Source organism: Aulonocara stuartgranti, assembly GCF_965226115.1.
Source record: "Aulonocara stuartgranti genome assembly, chromosome: 17".
NCBI classification, from domain to species: domain Eukaryota; kingdom Metazoa; phylum Chordata; class Actinopteri; order Cichliformes; family Cichlidae; genus Aulonocara; species Aulonocara stuartgranti.
In genome coordinates this window covers 40,481,185-40,503,085 of record NC_138953.1, presented here as the reverse complement: position 1 = coordinate 40,503,085, position 21,901 = coordinate 40,481,185, and the positions used below count along the sequence as shown (strand labels likewise).

Sequence of the window (21,901 nt, the reverse complement as noted above, 5' to 3'; positions counted from 1 at the left end):
CAGCACAGTGGGAGAAAAGTACACTCGCAGTCAAGTTACCTGGACGTTAAGCTGTTCAGTGCTTCAAGAACTTTTATCAGCGTCTCTTTCTTTTCACAGACTCTTATATTGGTTTTATCATATTGAGATCAGCGACCTATAAGGACCTCACTGTCTATTTTCTGGAAGCTAAAGCAGTTGTTTATAAGTAAATGTTGTTTTGCCAAAGTGTGTCGGCGGGTGCTCAGATTCCTCTCTGATGCTACTGCAAGAGCAAATAAAAACAATTCTCAAACCCTTTGCACAGTATTGTTTATGGCCAGGTCACAAATGTTTCCTAGTTTTTCTCTTAAAATTGGAAGAATATACGGTGACTGAAAACTGTGGCTCGTGTTAGCTGCATTAAAAATGCATAGAACATTAATTTGGATTATAAAAATCTAAGATCGGGGAAACCTGCAGTCAGCTGAGACTGAAGACGTCACCTGGATGAGCGACGAAACGTTTCTCCCACTGAAAACATCCAGATGAACAGAATCAACAGAAAAACTACTTTATTTGCAGTATTTGATCATAATTTCATTTGTTGGCCCATCCTCTTTTTAATGTTGACTGACACTGAATTATTTAATAAAACAGTTTATATGTGATGACGACGTCTGCCTAAACATGTCTTACTTTTGCTTTTGCCGTGTGTCGGACATCATGAGGAGCATGAAACTGTCTCCACACTGCAGTGGATTTATAATATCATATGTTGTATATATTCTCAAACCGCCCATCCATACACACACAGAGAAAACCAAAAAATCAGACGGTCATAATTCATACAGATTAAGTGAAAATAGCCATCGTGACATCACCCATTGATTTGATACGATCAGTCAGAAGCTTGAGTTTGTACCTTCATCATTAACATCTCAGTTTATTGGAGCAAGAAGCTTATTTGAACCATTGTACACATATTTGTTTATGATGTTTCAAATCTGAGTTACATAAGGTTGTTTTAAACCAGCAATGATGAGACTTACAGTTAGGATTAGGGTTCGGAGTAATCCTAATTCATAACGGCTTCATTTCCCGACAGAAGTTTACTTTCCTTTGTATTTGTTAAAACATTGGTCCATTGGAGCCAAAGACACTGGAGAGTCATTGGCTATAGCAGCCTTCACTGATATTGCACTTTAAGGCCTCATTGATCCAGCTTGATGGCGAGGTTCATCTCACACGCACAGCTCAGACGGCGCCTGACACTTTACGTGTGAATTCAATGTGGAGACAAAATATTTGTATCTGGAACATTGTTGAATTTACAGCCACACAGTTTCATCTGCTATGCTGTGTCTGAAATGATTCCCTTTTAGCCTAATCAGCTGTGACCCACCTTTGATAAGGATATTATGTGAGGCAGCTTTGATATGATGAAGCAACAAGCATACCAAAGGTTTTCTGCTATCAAAGGTTAATTCTGTTTGTGTCTGTGAAGGTTCTCGGACATCCAGGTCGTTGTAATCTGAGGGGGAAAGAAAAGCAACGAGTGAAAGAAGCCATCTATGCGTCCACTGTGAACAGCCATCCGTGACGAGAGGGAGTGGCTTATGACACCAACTGTCTGCCACCTATAATCTGGTTGTGAGATCCCTCCACACGTGTGAGTTCCTGTCACAGATAATCCTCCATTTGGAGCCGTCCCATATGGAAAAGAAATAGTAAAAACTTATATGTGATTACTCATGAAAGTGGCCACTTTCTCATTACTTTCATACATTGTTTTAGTATCCAAAACATACAAGTTTCATTATATAATTTTTCAAGGGATCTTATATCTGTTTTCACTCTTATATGCTTTTCACACAAGACAGATACAAACTTTATAAGATTTATATATATCTTTTCCATATGGGGTGGTATAACCAAGATTTACAAAAGAGACCTTTTTAGTCAATATGACCCAAAATGAGTGACTGAGCCAATAAACTCAGCAGGACAGTATTTACAGGGGTCACGTCAGAAAGCCTTTCCCATAAACTTCTATAGGACTGCAAGTCTGTTTGCAACCACAGCTGTTGCCATCTGGTGGCAGATGAATGCAGGTTTTCATGAACTTAGCTTTATTTTTCTGACACATAAGCTACACCCATGTTTTCTACTGGGTATGTTTTTAACTAATATATTTACTTACTGTACATGACTTATGTGGGATTGTACGTATTGTTGGAATTGTTGTTATTTTTATCATAAAGGTCCCAAATTTCCGGAAACACTAAAAAAACGTCTTTCAGGTAACTTTGGAACTCAAAATGTGTCCCAGCTCATGAGCAGGATTAAAGGAACGCTGCCAGCACGGGTGCCAAACATGATAATCTTATAAAACTGGGACTTGGGAATATCAGACACTACATCCTCATGTTTTATTTACACTCCTGAAAACCATTCATGATGCTGAATTCATTTGTTACAGGACAAAAAATCAATAATAAAATAAAATTAATGAAGAAAGTCTAAAAAGAAACAACAAGCTTCTTTCTGAGGATGATACACATCTGCTGTCACTGCTATGAAAACAGACAAAGAACATTTTAAATAACAGAGCTCCTGCCTTCTAGAGAAATATTCCCATACAAGTAAACGACTTTCTCAATTCTAATATTTTCATTTTAGATTTTGTCACAGACAGTCTCATCTATTTTTGCTCCTCTACTGACTGTGATGGATTGCCTTTGCCACTTGGTTCCCATACGATGTGGATCTGAGATACACTATGTGCACAAAAGTATTGGGCCACGAATACCATGAAGCTCTGATGCATAGTTTTTGTCCTGATGATTCCACAGGACGTTGTTAGATCAGCAGACTGGTGGTGACTTAACTTAACTACGAGCATCATTTGCCACTTTATATGCTCTGCTTTCTCATGGTTGAGTCACTTTAGTTCCTAAGAGGTTCCACTTTGCAATAATACCACTTATAGCTGACTGTCGAATGTCTAAGATGGAAGAAACAAAAACAGACTTAGGGTGGTTTAGTATGAAAGCACCACGCTCAAATTCTGTGAGCACGGTGCTCAAAATCTTTAGGATGACCCACTCTTTTACAAATGTCTGTGACCACAGACCAGGTGAACAGGTTTGGAGTTGATAGATCTGAGTTCATGATTGTGGCAGTCTGTGACTTACTGTGGCGCAGTGTTTGTCCATAAAATAATGTATTTCATTTTTTCTCACATTTTTCATTTTTTCTCATAAAGAGCATTTTGTCTTGAGATAAAAAGATGTTTCTTTGGAAATGTCGGTTTACTTGTATGTGAGTATAAGTGTTATAAGACATGTTTGACCAGCTGACCATCAGTGCTGAAAGAAAAAGGCAGTTCGATAATGATGTTAATTCAAACTAAGCAGTTTCTGACAGTAGCTGCTAATCCACACAGTAACCTGGTGTCAGAGAACTCCATCATGTTTCTTAAGCAACACATAGACAAAACTATGAACAAGAACAAAAACAACACAGTATCAGTAATGACCAATTGATGTCCAAAGCTAGAAAAACATGATCCAAGTTGTAATTAACCTAAATTATTCTGAACAGATCCCAGTACAGTGTTTGCTTTAAGTCTTGCCTCTCAGTGGTCCCGTCTCATCTTCAACACGTCATAGTTCTGTATCACCCCAATATAACACACCCGCTCTACTTTAGACTTACAGTGAGGGCTGGATCCTCTGACTGAATCCTCCCTTAACTAACCAATCGCAGCAGATGGCCCCGCCCCTCCCTGAGCCTGGTTCTGCTGGAGGTTTCTTCCTGTTAAAAGGGAGTCTTTCCTTCCCACTGTCGCCAAAGTGCTGCTCATAGGAGTTCATATGATTGTTGGGTTTTCTCTGTATGTATTATTGTAGGGTCTACCTTACAATGTAAAGCACTTTGATGTGACTGTTGTGATTTGAACTATATTGAATTGAACTGTCTGTCCCTGGTACGGGACTGTGGTATTTAGAGTCTCCGCTTTCACAAACTGGATGTTGGCAACAACAACTGCTGGATTCAGTGTTGGTGAATTGATGATGTGAGTAAATTCAAGCCCATGTGTTTGTGATTCATGGTTCGTGGCTGAGATCTTTCTTCCTTCTTCTAAGATGAGACCTTTCAAACCTTATGCTTAGATACTGTTTCGAGAAGGCCCTGCAGATAACCTGCTGATCCCCGGGGACAAGAAGTGTTCTCATTAGATGTGATTACTTAAACGTTCCCTAGATGTTCAGCAGAGCTAAACGTGCTGTTCCCTTTTAAAGCGACTTCTTTATCTGCCGGGTCAACTGGGGCTCTCCAGAAAAGACGGGGCAGATGTCAGTTTGGTTAAACGGGATACTGCAGCTTCCTGTTTCATCTCACTGCTGATCAAAGCTTCTGTTTCCCTACATACTCAGGCTGAGGCGCTGCTTTGTCAAGTTGATCACTCTTTTGTAAAGACTTGAAAATAACTCGTCTCAACATGTCTGCACGTAAACACACACACACACACACACACACACACACACACACACACACACAGCCTTATGACTAGAATGAAAAAATTAAACACATTTGCATTGAGCGAGTCAACAGTTCATTCACAACATGAAGGTTCAGTAAAAAGCAAAACAGTTTCAGTAAAAGAGGAATGCATGTATGAAACGTTAGATTAGGATCATTCGCTGGAATGTGCTGCACCGACACAAAGATGGAAATAGTCCAATGCCTGGTTGTCATTTCTCTTGAATATTCTGTACAATAATGTACATCAGTGGAAGTCCTGGATCTTCTCTTCTGGATCTTGCCTGTTACTAGTAACTGGAAGGACCCCAGAAGTTGGAGAATTCATGTGATCCCACTCCCGCTAGTCACATGGTTTCATGTTTGATCCACTGGCTTGTGAAATATTCCACAAAAAGCTTTAAAAGATCATAAGAAGGTTCCACCAGATCTTTACTTGATCTTCTGAACAATCTGTTAATCCATTAGCGTCTCCACAATCACAGTAGACCAGTAAAGCACTCACTCGTTACAATTTAGTCTTTCGTGGTCTCCATATCATTTCTTTCACGTCTTTCCTGGTCACGATCCATTTCTGCATCTACTCCACAAAATAAAAATAAACACAACTTTTAATTTTTGATATTTCTTCAGTTCTTCAGGTTTTTTTCTTGTATTTTCAAGATATCAAGACACCCATTTTAAACAAACACACACACAAAATCTGTAACCAGGATAGAGTGGATATGAGCTGACACATGGAAACATGGAATAGCTTGTTTGTTTTGTCTGTCTGTCTGTGGGTTCAGCTGGCCTGGCGCACGCAGCCAGCTTTAGCACACGGTGCCGTTCTCCTGTCGAGATTTGGGACAGGTAGACCTCGGTATTGGTTGAACAGAGGGCGCGAGAGTGCAGAAGAAGCCAGAGATAAGTGTGAGGCCGAGGCCTCCCCAGGCACAGAACATGGACCAGCCGTAGCCGTGGCCGATATCATCGGGCAAGCTGTACAGGTACCGCGGGTAACGGGAAAGCTCGAAGTTGATGCCAGCGACGCAGGTACAGAGGGAGATGATACAGAAGGTTCCTGCAAAAACAACAAGATGTTGAAAGATGTGATATCCGTGGTGAGCACCGGCAGCAGGAACTGAACAGGTCACATCATGCAAAATTTAAAATACAGTTGCAGCTGCTTTAATACTTTTAATGCCGATTATCTTTGAATAGATCCCAAACACACTGTAACTTTTTCCCTGCGTTGTGTTCACTGGAAATGCTTCACCTAATGCATTAAGTGTTATTATTATGAAGTATCCATGAAGTATTTGTGAGAATTCACAGTGAAAATGTCACAGTGGGCTGTGGTAGAACAGCAAATACAATTATGATTTTGACTTCCCACAATAAAATGAGCATGACTGAGCAAAGTTTCAAATCCAAAGCTAAAGCACATCACACACTCCCTAAATGAGTGCCTGCATGTTAGTCACAGCCTAGTGCAGCCCTGGATGATGCAAACACAACAATGACAATTTGGGATAAGGCCACGGATCATTAAACTGTTGAAGCACTTGGTTATGAACATTTTCCATCCTTCACTTTTCATCGCTTCAGTTTTTCAAATAGTTCTTCTATGTCATGTTTTCTTTCTGAAATTCTCTCTCACACAGTTGAATGAAAAGATCAGAAACTGAGTAAAATGACAGATTCAGCAGGCGAACGAACAGTTATTTCCCCATCTTCACAGATCCTCCGTCAGACACATGTACAAGACCATATACTGTGCACATTGCTGTTGATCAATGAGCCGACCTCCCAGCCCACTGTTCCTTCAGTGGTGCTGGTTTCAGTCATTGTGCAAATGTCCTGTTTATAAGGTTGAAACCTGCAGTCAGCTGATGATGATGAAACGTTTCTCCCACTGAAAATGTCCAGATGAGCAGAATCAGCCTTTTGGAATCTGGTCGAAGGCTTTGCTTTCTCTTTGTGTCTCCCTGTCCTCTCTCTGTGCTTGTGTGTCTGTGTCGATGTTGATGAATCAGTTACCTTTTCCCAATGATTTCGTCAAGAGGCACTACTTAGATGGTGGCTGAGGTTCAGTCTTTGCTGGATCATTGAGCGACGCTGTTAATAAAACTCCGGTTCTTGCAACTAATGTCACCGTTCTTCCTCTTGTGTACAGACCTTCCCTGGATTGTCCCGTCCTCTGAGTGCTTGGAGAGACTGTTGTGCATGATTATAAGAACCCACCAGAGGTGTTTAAGAGCAACAGGGCCAAGTTAGTGTCAGCAGCAAGTCAGTGGAGAAGACTGCAGTTCTAAAATGCATCAAACCCACTGGAGAGCAAAGTGGGAGTGAGGGAAAAACACCAGGGTTTGTAGCCATGGTTCATTTTGTGTAAGAAAATATAGACTTTGAATCATTTGAATGATGATAAAAATATTTCAACAAACATAAAGGCAGAGAAAACTGCATAGGTCCTTGAGTCAGAGGTCCAGGTGCCTTTGCTGCCCCCGTCAGGCATGTGTGTGTGTGTGTGTGTGTGTGTGTGTGTGTGTGTGTGTGTGTGTGTGTGTGTGTGAGACTCACCTCCCATTAGGAAGAGGAGGCCGGCCACATATTGCATGAGGCCTCGGTCCCAGCAGCAGCCCAGCAAACCAATGACCCAGCCGAACAGGATGATGGCCACAGCCATGCCCATGAAACCAGCTGTCATTCGCCGCAAGTCTGAGGAAAGACATTAAGTGAGAAATTGAGTGTTATGGTCATCATCAGAATAAATGCTGCAGCTTATTTATTCTGTTTGAGTGACGAGAAATCAGAATATATTAGTCATGACAGAAACAACACGTGACTAGTTCATGACCTTGTTTTATTGTTGTTGCAAATAAACACTTTGTTTTTTTAAAGTATTATTTTAAATAGACATGCGCTTCATTTAACTTACACACTAGCAACATCTTCGGGAAAAGTTAGAAAAGAGGCAACAAAATACTGTGAAGATTATTGAAACATGTCAGTAACATTTCAAAGACCACACCCTGCATATATTCCAAAAGCATGGATCTGTTGTAAAGAGTGAAATCCAGTTCGTTCTGGACCTGAGAGGAAAGCTACACGTGTTCGGGATGTTATCACCAGAGAATCTGCCTCGGGCACAGCAACGTCAGCTGTACAGCCGAGGAGCTCGACTCAGGCAGTTTTCATCAGGAGGTAAAGGGCTTGTACTGCTTTCTTTATCCAGCTCAAAGTTACTCGCCAAGTGACGAGGACCCACGTGGTCACACGGCGAGTGGGGTGGGCGGACGGGGTGGAGCCAAACAGATATATCACTCTTAAAAGCATGGAGAGAAGCTCTGCTGCAAATGACCAGCTACAAACCAAAACAGAGAGACAGGATGACACAGAGTACCCTCTGGAGGTAGCAACAGGGCAACCTGATCTGGAACTAGATTCAATTCTATTCTATTCTATTTCTACAGCGCCAAATCACAACAACAGTCGCCTCAATGTGCTTTATACTGTAAGGTAGGCCCTACAATAATACAGAGAAAAACCCAACAATCATATGACCCCTATGTGCAGCACTTTGGCGACAGCGGGAAGGAAAAACTCCCTTTTAACAGGAAGAAACCTCCGGCAGAACCAGGCTCAGGGAGGGGCGGGGCCATCTGCTGTGATTGGTTGGGGTGAGAGAAGGAGGACAGGATAAAGACATGCTGTGGAAGAGAGACAGAGGTTAATAACAGATATGTAATTAAGATAACTGAGGCCGCAGAACAAAACAAGGACTATCAGCTGCAGCTGAAGATGGAGGAGTAACAGCATCCTCTCATCCAGCATTTCTAAGCTCTTTTGCCAGCTTCAATGGGTAGCAAAACCTGTGTCCCATGACCAGGGTGATGAGGCCTGCACATCAGTGTCAACTACGATCAAAGGATAAAGGGAGTAAAATGAGCATCTTTGCTAAATGAATTCATATTTTAAATTACTGATGGTTGAAAGCAGAGAAAGAAACCTGCTGGAAAAAAGGGACATGATCCAGTTTGGTGCCTGGATGTCATTTCTCTCTTCTGCCAAGCAGGACGGCATTTTTGTCTTCCAATGTACAACACGAGTCTGTGTGTGAAAGGCCATGAAACTAAGCAGATTGCACAGAGGCGCTGACAGACAATGGCTGCGCAGCATTATTACGGCAGAACTGTCTTATTGGCTGCTGTGTGTCCCTTTGATAGGCCACACTTCTGGCACTGCTGATAAAACCAGACTTGTCTGACTCAGCAGTTTTTGACACAAGATTTTCTTAATCTTTTCAGGTCCATTGCCAAGTTGCTAAGTGAGCGACTCTCCAGACTGGAGCCAGAAAGCCATTTGAATGAGTCAAAGGCAGGAGAGGAAGTGAGGGGGAGGCAGAGAGCACTTAAAGGTAGAGCTCAAAGACAGTTTGATAGTAAAGCTCTAGATGTTGAGCGTGGAAGACAGCGTTACTCATTTGGAAGTCGCGTGTGGTCATCAGAGCTTGTTTAAGAAGTTAACATACACACAGATTCCTAATTTTAGTCATCCTGTTACACATGAAAACTAAAACAAAGACCTCAGTTCACTGTAATGGTGCATTGAGCAAAACTAAAAATATTATTTACAGCTTCAAACCATTTAGAAATTCTGCTTATGAAAAGGTGGCACTGAATACTCTGGTGCTTAAGTAAAGATCACAGCAATCAGGCTTAATCGCCTGGTGTACATCGCTACACACCAGAGGTGCTAATGATGAGTCTTTCTTTTTGAATGGACCTTTGTCAAAGTGATGGTTGACCATGTCTAAGAAGTCCAGCTGGACACAGAAGGCAATAAAAATGCTGGTTGTCTGGACATGATATGGACACCAAAGCAAAGTGCTTCAACATGCTGCTTCTGTGTGGGCTGAACTGTTAGGTCAGTTTCATGCCTGGAAAATAAAACACAAGTTGAACACAGGCGTGTGTTTCTATGCCCTTTAAAACACATTTGAACGTTTCACAGGCAGCCAAGTGTGAGAGTGTTTTCATATCCAGTGCTTCTGTCACTCTGTGAACGTGGTAAAAAAAAATGGATGCATTTTAATGCACTTTACATGATCCTGTTTCTGGGAACAACCGAAATATTGATTTGTTAATGAAATTAGCGCTCTACCTAGACAGAGTGGAGTTTTTAAAGATTCAACTCTGTATTCATAACGTGTCACTCAAGAGTTCGACAACATTTGGTCATGGTTAAGGTTTATAGAGATGCATAAGGCCATAACAGAAGGCTCTGGGTGAGGTGTTTTAGGCACCTCGCCATCCACACTGAACCTGCTGTATCTCTTTCACTACTTGCATCCACGACCTCGTTCAACAGTTGATGTGAAAGATGACGGTAGCAAAGTTCCCTCTAATGTTTCATGTGTCTGAACACACAAACTCCCTGAGCGGACACTTGGAACACTGTGAGCAACAGCAGACGTGTGCACTGTGGTCACGCCAGCATCCAATCCATGCAAGTTACATGGTTTATTAAAATAATCAAATTACAGCATTTATGTTAGACTACTTTTAATTAACTGCTTTAGCCCACTTACAATGAGAATGTAAAAAAATCTTGTTCATGACCTGTAGCATGTTAACACTGTTGGAAGGAAAAATAACTTTGACAACAATTTTGAAAACACAACTTTCTTTTTTTTAATAAAAATAAAAATATAAAAATAAAGCTCTGACTGTATGATGAGTCTGTGGTCTGGGAGAGAGTCTGTAACTCTGTCTGCAAATACAGTAAATAATGACCAATGTTGGGCAATTAATTATATAGTTACTTCTTCAAAAAAGTAACTGAGTTTTGCAAACAACAGTTTTTTGCAGCTGTTTACCTAAAAATGCAGCCAAGGCGTTTTTTAAACAAACATTTCAAACTATTTACAGAACAATCAGCTGTTCTGCATCAAATCTGATGCCACACAAATTATTTGTGTCACAAAAAATAATTTCTGTCCACTATGAGATGAAGGAGAACAACAGCCTGATACCTGCAGGCCTGACAGCAGCAGATGTGTCACTGCTGTAACACCTGTAACACTCAGCAGGCGACTCATTGTTCTGACACACAACAACACTACTGACTACACTACACACTCACTACACACTGACTACACACTGACTACACAATAACTACACACTGACTACACACTCACTACACACTAACTACACAATAACTACACACTGACTACACACTCACTACACACTAACTACACAATAACTACACACTGACTACACACTAACTACACACTGACTACACACTAACTACACACTAACTACACACTGACTACACACTAACTACACACTAACTACACACTGACTACACACTCACTACACACTAACTACACACTAACTACACACTGACTACACACTAACTACACACTGACTACAAACTCACTACACACTGACTACACACTAACTACACAATAACTACACACTAACTACACACTAACTACACACTGACTACACACTAACTACACACTAACTACACACTGACTACACACTCACTACACACTAACTACACAATAACTACACACTGACTACACACTAACTACACACTGACTACACACTAACTACACACTAACTACACACTGACTACACACTAACTACACACTGACTACACACTCACTACAAACTCACTACACACTGACTACACACTAACTACACAATAACTACACACTAACTACACACTAACTACACACTGACTACACACTAACTACACAATAACTACACACTGACTACACACTAACTACACACTAACTACACACTGACTACACACTAACTACACACTGACTACACACTCACTACAAACTCACTACACACTGACTACACACTAACTACACAATAACTACACACTGACTACACACTGACTACACACTGACTACACACTGACTACACAATAACTACACACTCACAACACACTAACTACACACTGACTACACACTGACTACACAATAACTACACACTCACTACACACTGACTACACACTCACTACACACTAACTACACACTCACTACACACTGACTACACACTAACTACACACTGACTACACACTCACTACACACTGACTACACACTAACTACACACTGACTACACACTGACTACACACTCACTACACACTCACTACACACTGACTACACACTCACTACACACTAACTACACACTCACTACACACTGACTACACACTAACTACACACTAACTACACAATAACTACACACTGACTACACACTAACTACACACTGACTACACACTAACTACACACTCACTACACACTCACTACACACTGACTACACACTCACTACACACTAACTACACACTCACTACACACTGACTACACACTAACTACACACTAACTACACACTGACTACACACTCACTACACACTAACTACACACTCACTACACACTGACTACACACTAACTACACACTGACTACACACTCACTACACACTGACTACACACTAACTACACACTGACTACACACTGACTACACACTCACTACACACTCACTACACACTGACTACACACTCACTACACACTAACTACACACTCACTACACACTGACTACACACTAACTACACACTAACTACACAATAACTCACTACAAACTCACTACACACTGACTACACACTAACTACACAATAACTACACACTAACTACACACTAACTACACACTGACTACACACTAACTACACAATAACTACACACTGACTACACACTAACTACACACTAACTACACACTGACTACACACTAACTACACACTGACTACACACTCACTACAAACTCACTACACACTGACTACACACTAACTACACAATAACTACACACTGACTACACACTGACTACACACTGACTACACACTGACTACACAATAACTACACACTCACTACACACTAACTACACACTGACTACACACTGACTACACAATAACTACACACTCACTACACACTGACTACACACTCACTACACACTAACTACACACTCACTACACACTGACTACACACTAACTACACACTGACTACACACTCACTACACACTGACTACACACTAACTACACACTGACTACACACTGACTACACACTAACTACACACTGACTACACACTGACTACACACTCACTACACACTCACTACACACTGACTACACACTCACTACACACTAACTACACACTCACTACACACTGACTACACACTAACTACACACTAACTACACAATAACTACACACTGACTACACACTAACTACACACTGACTACACACTAACTACACACTCACTACACACTGACTACACACTGACTACACACTCACTACACACTCACTACACACTGACTACACACTCACTACACACTAACTACACACTCACTACACACTGACTACACACTAACTACACACTAACTACACAATAACTACACACTGACTACACACTAACTACACACTGACTACACACTAACTACACACTCACTACACACTAACTACACACTGACTACACACTAACTACACACTCACTACACAATAACTACACACTGACTACACACTGACTACACACTAACTACACACTGACTACACACTAACTACACACTAACTACACACTGACTACACACTGACTACACACTAACTACACACTGACTACACACTGACTACACACTAACTACACACTGACTACACACTAACTACACACTGACTACACACTGACTACACACTAACTACACACTGACTACACACTGACTACACAATAACTACACACTGACTACACACTAACTACACACTAACTACACACTGACTACACACTAACTACACACTGACTACACACTCACTACAAACTCACTACACACTGACTACACACTAACTACACAATAACTACACACTGACTACACACTGACTACACACTGACTACACACTGACTACACAATAACTACACACTCACTACACACTGACTACACACTCACTACACACTAACTACACACTCACTACACACTGACTACACACTAACTACACACTGACTACACACTAACTACACACTGACTACACACTGACTACACACTAACTACACACTGACTACACACTGACTACACACTGACTACACACTCACTACACACTGACTACACACTCACTACACACTAACTACACACTCACTACACACTGACTACACACTGACTACACACTAACTACACAATAACTACACACTGACTACACACTAACTACACACTGACTACACACTAACTACACACTCACTACACACTAACTACACACTGACTACACACTAACTACACACTCACTACACACTAACTACACACTGACTACACACTAACTACACACTGACTACACACTAACTACACACTCACTACACAATAACTACACACTGACTACACACTGACTACACACTAACTACACACTGACTACACACTAACTACACACTAACTACACACTGACTACACACTGACTACACACTAACTACACACTGACTACACACTGACTACACACTAACTACACACTGACTACACACTGACTACACACTAACTACACACTAACTACACACTGACTACACACTAACTACACACTCACTACACACTAACTACACACTGACTACACACTAACTACACACTGACTACACACTAACTACACACTCACTACACAATAACTACACACTGACTACACACTGACTACACACTAACTACACACTGACTACACACTAACTACACACTAACTACACACTGACTACACACTGACTACACACTAACTACACACTGACTACACACTGACTACACACTAACTACACACTGACTACACACTGACTACACACTAACTACACACTAACTACACACTGACTACACACTAACTACACACTCACTACACACTAACTACACACTGACTACACACTAACTACACACTGACTACACACTAACTACACACTCACTACACAATAACTACACACTGACTACACACTGACTACACACTAACTACACACTGACTACACACTGACTACACACTAACTACACACTGACTACACACTAACTACACACTAACTACACACTGACTACACACTGACTACACACTAACTACACACTGACTACACACTGACTACACACTAACTACACACTGACTACACACTAACTACACACTCACTACACACTAACTACACACTGACTACACACTAACTACACACTGACTACACACTAACTACACACTCACTACACACTGACTACACACTAACTACACACTAACTACACACTGACTACACACTGACTACACACTAACTACACACTGACTACACAATAACTACACACTAACTACACACTCACTACACACTGACTACACACTCACTACACACTAACTACACACTGACTACACACTAACTACACACTAACTACACACTAACTACACACTGACTACACACTAACTGCACACTCACTACACACTGACTACACACTAACTACACACTCACTACACACTAACTACACACTGACTACACACTAACTACACACTGACTACACACTAACTACACACTCACTACACACTAACTACACACTGACTACACACTAACTACACACTAACTACACACTGACTACACACTAACTACACACTAACTACACACTAACTACACACTGACTACACACTAACTACACACTCACTACACACTGACTACACACTAACTACACACTCACTACACACTGACTACACACTAACTACACACTAACTACACACTGACTACACACTGACTACACACTAACTACACACTCACTACACACTGACTACACACTAACTACACACTAACTACACACTCACTACACACTAACTACACACTGACTACACACTAACTACACACTAACTACACACTGACTACACACTGACTACACACTAACTACACACTGACTACACACTGACTACACACTAACTACACACTCACTACACACTAACTACACACTCACTACACACTGACTACACACTGACTACACACTAACTACACACTGACTACACACTAACTACACACTGACTACACACTGACTACACACTGACTACACACTAACTACACACTCACTACACACTGACTACACACTAACTACACACTAACAACACAATAACTACACACTGACTACACACTAACTACACACTAACTACACACTCACTACACACTGACTACACACTAACTACACACTAACAACACAATAACTACACACTGACTACACACTAACTACACACTGACTACACACTCACTACACACTCACTACACACTAACTACACACTGACTACACACTAACTACACACTCACTACACACTAACTACACACTGACTACACACTAACTACACACTCACTACACACTGACTACACACTGACTACACACTGACTACACACTAACTACACACTGACTACACACTAACTACACACTAACTACACACTAACTACACACTCACTACACACTGACTACACACTAACTACACACTCACTACACACTAACTACACACTGACTACACACTGACTACACACTAACTACACACTCACTACACACTGACTACACACTCACTACACACTAACTACACACTAACTACACACTGACTACACACTAACTACACACTAACTACACACTGACTACACACTAACTACACACTAACTACACACTCACTACACACTGACTACACACTCACTACACACTAACTACACACTGACTACACACTGACTACACACTAACTACACACTGACTACACACTGACTACACACTCACTACACACTAACTACACACTGACTACACACTGACTACACACTGACTACACACTAACTACACACTGACTACACACTGACTACACACTAACTACACACTGACTACACACTAACTACACACTAACTACACACTGACTACACACTGACTACACACTAACTACACACTAACTACACACTGACTACACACTCACTACACACTGACTACACACTAACTACACACTGACTACACACTGACTACACACTGACTACACACTAACTACACACTGACTACACACTCACTACACACTAACTACACACTAACTACACACTGACTACACACTGACTACACACTGACTACACACTCACTACACACTAACTACACACTAACTACACACTGACTACACACTCACTACACACTAACTACACACTAACCACACACTGACTACACACTCACTACACACTAACTACACACTGACTACACACTCACTACACACTGACTACACACTAACTACACACTAACTACACACTAACTACACACTGACTACACACTCACTACACACTGACTACACACTCACTACACACTCACTACACACTAACTACACACTGACTACACACTGACTACACACTAACTACACACTCACTACACACTGACTACACACTCACTACACACTAACTACACACTAACTACACACTGACTACACACTAACTACACACTAACTACACACTGACTACACACTAACTACACACTAACTACACACTCACTACACACTGACTACACACTCACTACACACTAACTACACACTGACTACACACTGACTACACACTAACTACACACTGACTACACACTGACTACACACTCACTACACACTAACTACACACTGACTACACACTGACTACACACTGACTACACACTAACTACACACTCACTACACACTGACTACACACTAACTACACACTGACTACACACTAACTACACACTAACTACACACTGACTACACACTGACTACACACTAACTACACACTAACTACACACTGACTACACACTAACTACACACTGACTACACACTGACTACACACTAACTACACACTAACTACACACTGACTACACACTGACTACACACTGACTACACACTAACTACACACTGACTACACACTAACTACACACTGACTACACACTGACTACACACTCACTACACACTAACTACACACTGACTACACACTGACTACACACTCACTACACACTAACTACACACTAACTACACACTGACTACACACTCACTACACACTAACTACACACTAACCACACACTGACTACACACTCACTACACACTAACTACACACTGACTACACACTCACTACACACTGACTACACACTAACTACACACTAACTACACACTAACTACACACTGACTACACACTCACTACACACTGACTACACACTCACTACACACTCACTACACACTAACTACACACTAACTACACAAGATTTACGCTAAACGCCGCAAACATCTCACATCTCAAACACGCTGTCACTCCTAAAACTTCCCCCTTCCTAAACATGGTACATTTTGCCACCAATAGGAAAGGCTGGGGTTTTTTTTTTTTGGGGGGGGGGGGGGGTTTGGCTCACAGGCTTTCGAGCGTTTTCCTTATAAAACGCCGTTTTTACCGTTTCTTCCTGCAGTAAATATAAACAACGACAGTATTCAGGAAGAAAAACAAACATTGCAGATATTTTATCATAACTCTGGTTTTACGTGGCCGATCAACACAGTTTATAAACTGGTATAAAGTCCACACTTTGTCCGTCAGTTGTTCCATCTGTCCTGCTCACATCTCCAATGGTTGTACACGTTGTCATTAACGTGGCTTCACTCCACATCAGCCGCTTTGCTAAAACACCGGCACATAAGGACGCTATCAGTCAACCACGTTGATTAGCTGCATACGAATGTGAATCGCATCATTGGCTGGACTATGGGATAACGTAATCCCTTACGGGAGCAGCCAGTCACTGACTAACACTGCAGAACAGAATTGTTAAAGTTTTCATTTTAATTTCAATTCAGGTAGATTTTTTGTGCGCAGAGACGCCAGCAGTGTGAAATTGCACACGCGCGCAGCTTAGAGGGAACATTGCACGGTAGGGATGTGGATCAAAAGGTCAATCGACAGCTCAGTTATCACTTCACTCAATCTGTACTAAGAGCATCTGGCTGGATGATCTCAGCGCTCTTATATATGTTGAGGAGTTTGCTTGAGTAACTGGGCGCCGTACCAATTAAAACTTTGAGAGTAAGTAAAAGAATCTTAACTTCAATACGATAATGATAATAATAAAACTGGAGTGATGTATTCATACCTTCTAACACCTGTTAAAAGATGTGCAGCAGCATTTTGGACTAAGTGCAAGTGATGGAGAGACGAGTGCTGGAGACCCAAACAGAAAGCGTTGCAGTCTAGAAAGGATGAAGGCATGAACACGTTTTTCTAGGTCTTTAGGAGGAAGATAAGGCTTTGCTTTGGCCATTTGGAAGCTGGAGGCCACCACCCGATGAAGTCAACAGAACTGCATCGTCAGCGAAAGGGATTAATTACGCTTCTACTTCTACCTCTAACAACTGTAATTCTACCGAGTCTATCACCATCTGTCTCCAGGTGCCTGAGGCATTCTTGGAGCAGCTCAGGGACCCATTTTCCTGATGTTCCGTGTTTCATCCTAATTTATGGCCGTGGCACTCGCTGGTCCTCCTCCCCTTTCTGTTGACTTTAGAGTCAGACCTGTTACAGATCGTCAACTTTTCTTTATTATCAGGTGTGTTTCCAGAATCACTAAAAACTGCTGTAATCAAACCTATACTGAAAAAGGACAATCTTGACAAGACACAAATGAACAACTACAGGCCGATCTCAAATCTCCCGTTTTTAAGTAAGATCATTGAAAAAGCAGTTTCTCAACAGCTCAGTTACTTCTTAAAACAGAATAATTGCTACGATGCCTTCCAGTCAGGTTTTAGACAGAACCACAGCACTGAAACCGCTCTGACCAAAGTGTTTAATGACATATGTCTGAATACAGACAGTGGAAAAATGTCAGTCCTAGTTTTACTGGATCTCAGTGCAGCATTTGATACAGCTGACCACAACATATTACTCAAACGACTGGAGAACTGGGCAGGTCTTTCAGGAACTGTACTAAACTGGTTCAAAACATACTTAGAAAACAGGAAATACTTTGTATCAATAGGTAACTTCACATCTGAGCAGACAAGTATCACATGTGGAGTTCCCCAAGGTTCCATCTTGGGACCCCTTCTGTTTAACATCTCCATGCTCCCACTGGCACAGATTATAAACAACAACAAAATAAACTATCACAGCTATGCAGATGACACACAAATATATATCACAATGTCACCAGGAGACCGAGGCCCTGTACAGGCTCTTGGTAAATGCATTGAGGAAATTAATGACTGGTTGTGCCACAATTTTCTCCAGCTAAACAAAAACAAAACTGAGGTAATAGTCTTTGGCGCCAAAGAAAAACGATTACAGGTCACCAGAGAACTTCAATCTATACATCTAAAAACCACAAACCAGGCGAGAAATTTGGGTGTAGTGATGGATGCAGACCTAAACTTAGAAAAACACATTAAGACAATAACAAAGTCAGCTTACTATCACCTCAAGAATATTTCAAGGATAAAAGATCTGATGTCTCAACAGGACCTGGAAAAACTAGTCCATGCATTCATCTTTAGTAGGCTTGATTACTGTAACAGCATCTTTACAGGTCTACCTAAAAAATCAGTCAGACAACTACAGCTCATTCAGAACTCTGCTGCTCGAGTCCTCACTAAGACCAAAAAAGTGGACCACATCAGTCCAGCTCTGAGGTCTTTACACTGGCTGCCTGTCCGTCAGAGGATAGACTTTAAAGTTCTGATGCTGGTCTATAAAGCTCTGAATGGTTTAGGACCAAAATACATCAATGACCTCCTGACCCAGTATGAACCATCCAGATCCCTCAGGTCATCTGGATCCGGTCTTTTATCAGTTTCCAGAGTCAGAACCAGACACGGAGAAGCTGCATTCAGCTTTTATGCTCCTTATATCTGGAACAAACTCCCAGAAAGCCTCAGATCAGCTGAAACACTCAGTTTATTTAAATCCAGGTTGAAGACTCACCTGTTCTCAGCTGCATTTGAATAAAGCACCAAATCCACACTTTAAGCTTAAATTTCAAAACTTACATTTAACTACTGATTTTATCTACTGTTCTGATTTTATCTGTTTTGATTTTATATCCTGTTGTTTGTTTGTTTGTTTGTTAATTAGTTAGTTAGTTTATTTGCTTGTTTTATTCAATTTTAAATCATGCTTTTTATTTGTTCTTGTTTCTAATGTCTCTGTAAAGCACTTTGAATCACCTTGTTGTTGAATTGTGCTATACAAATAAACTTGCCTTGCCTTGTTGCTCACAGAGCCTTAGGTGCTGGACTTCAGACAGAGGCCTCCTCCGTGCACTGTGAGGAGTTTTTGCGTCGTGACTTGACGTGTCTCGACATCAGTGGCATCTGTCTCGTCTGGAGGCCAGTTTATTATTCCAGCTGAGTATCTGATGACCAGTAGGGCGTACGCATCGATGCCTTGGATATTATTCCTTACATTTAGCTGGTTTTTCAGCACCTGTCTCTGGTGGTATTTGGCCGTGGACAACCTTTATCACGGTTCCTGTTGGTCTGTGGGCTGTTCAGGTCCTTGCAGGTGTGTCTGCTATTCTGCTCTGCTCTGGTAGCGCTGGGCAGACCTCCAGTCCAAACGACATCCTAATCAGAGTTATTATAGTTTTGTATTTTCTAATTAGTTTTTATTTTCATTTCATTTTGACTTTGTGTTTTTAATTTAGTTTCACTGAGTTTCCACAGTGGATTGTCTTGTTTCAGTTGAGATTTTATTGTATGAAAATGTTTTTGTTTTTTTAGTCTTTTCCAGAATGGATAGAAATTCCATCTGTTTTTCCTCCTGTGCAGGGAAACCATTGAAATTGAATGTGAAGTTCTGACAAATGTAATAAACCTGTTTATTTGCTTTTTTCAGCATCTAGCAGTTAGTCTTTGGCAGTGCAGGCTGCACCTGAGCAGTACTGTTTCTGTTCGCCACAGAGGGAGATGACCTTGGTTTTCCAGACTGCAGAGCTATCCTGCTGCCCATGTGCACTGGGGAGATAAGCGACAGTGCTGAGAAGCCAACTTGACAAACCTGATGCCACACAGCTTTAAAGCTCAACACAGTTTTTCCATTACACTGAGGTCCTGGCTCAGTGATGCTTGTATTCAAGATGTGCAAACCCACACACAAACGCATCCTATCTGTCAGATTTTAAAGCAACTTTAAATGCAGCTGCATGGTAGTAAACAATGGAGCTCAAAACAACAAATTCTGGAGCTGTTTGATCTGTGTGCACATTTTACATTGTCTGTTCATTCAGTTTAACCCCTGATGGAAGATGCAGGTGTGGAAATAAGCGTTCAGGGCATGCATAAGGTTTAATGTAGCTCACAACAGGAAGCACTTCCACCTCCGCTGTGAAAGGAAAACAACAGACATTTTCTGTCCGGTATGTTTGTATCCCGTGAGAGACGTTTAGCGTGCAAAATGGGTATGAAACCAGTAA

General features: G+C 41.3%; 1 protein-coding gene across 2 annotated transcripts in view; it reads right to left on the bottom strand.

The window, feature by feature from the left end:
- Nucleotides 1-3,271: 3,271 nt before the first annotated feature.
- Nucleotides 3,272-21,901, bottom strand: part of tmem178bb (transmembrane protein 178Bb) — an 83,453-nt gene continuing 64,823 nt past the window's right edge. For both annotated transcript variants that reach the window (XM_082510395.1, XM_082510394.1), the window contains exons 4-5: nt 7,072-7,209; nt 3,272-5,569 (exon numbers count right to left, since the gene is read on the bottom strand). In XM_082510395.1, the coding sequence (XP_082366521.1) occupies nt 5,319-5,569; nt 7,072-7,209 (389 nt within the window). In that variant the 3' untranslated portion in view covers nt 3,272-5,318. The remainder of the gene's footprint in view (nt 5,570-7,071; nt 7,210-21,901) is intronic.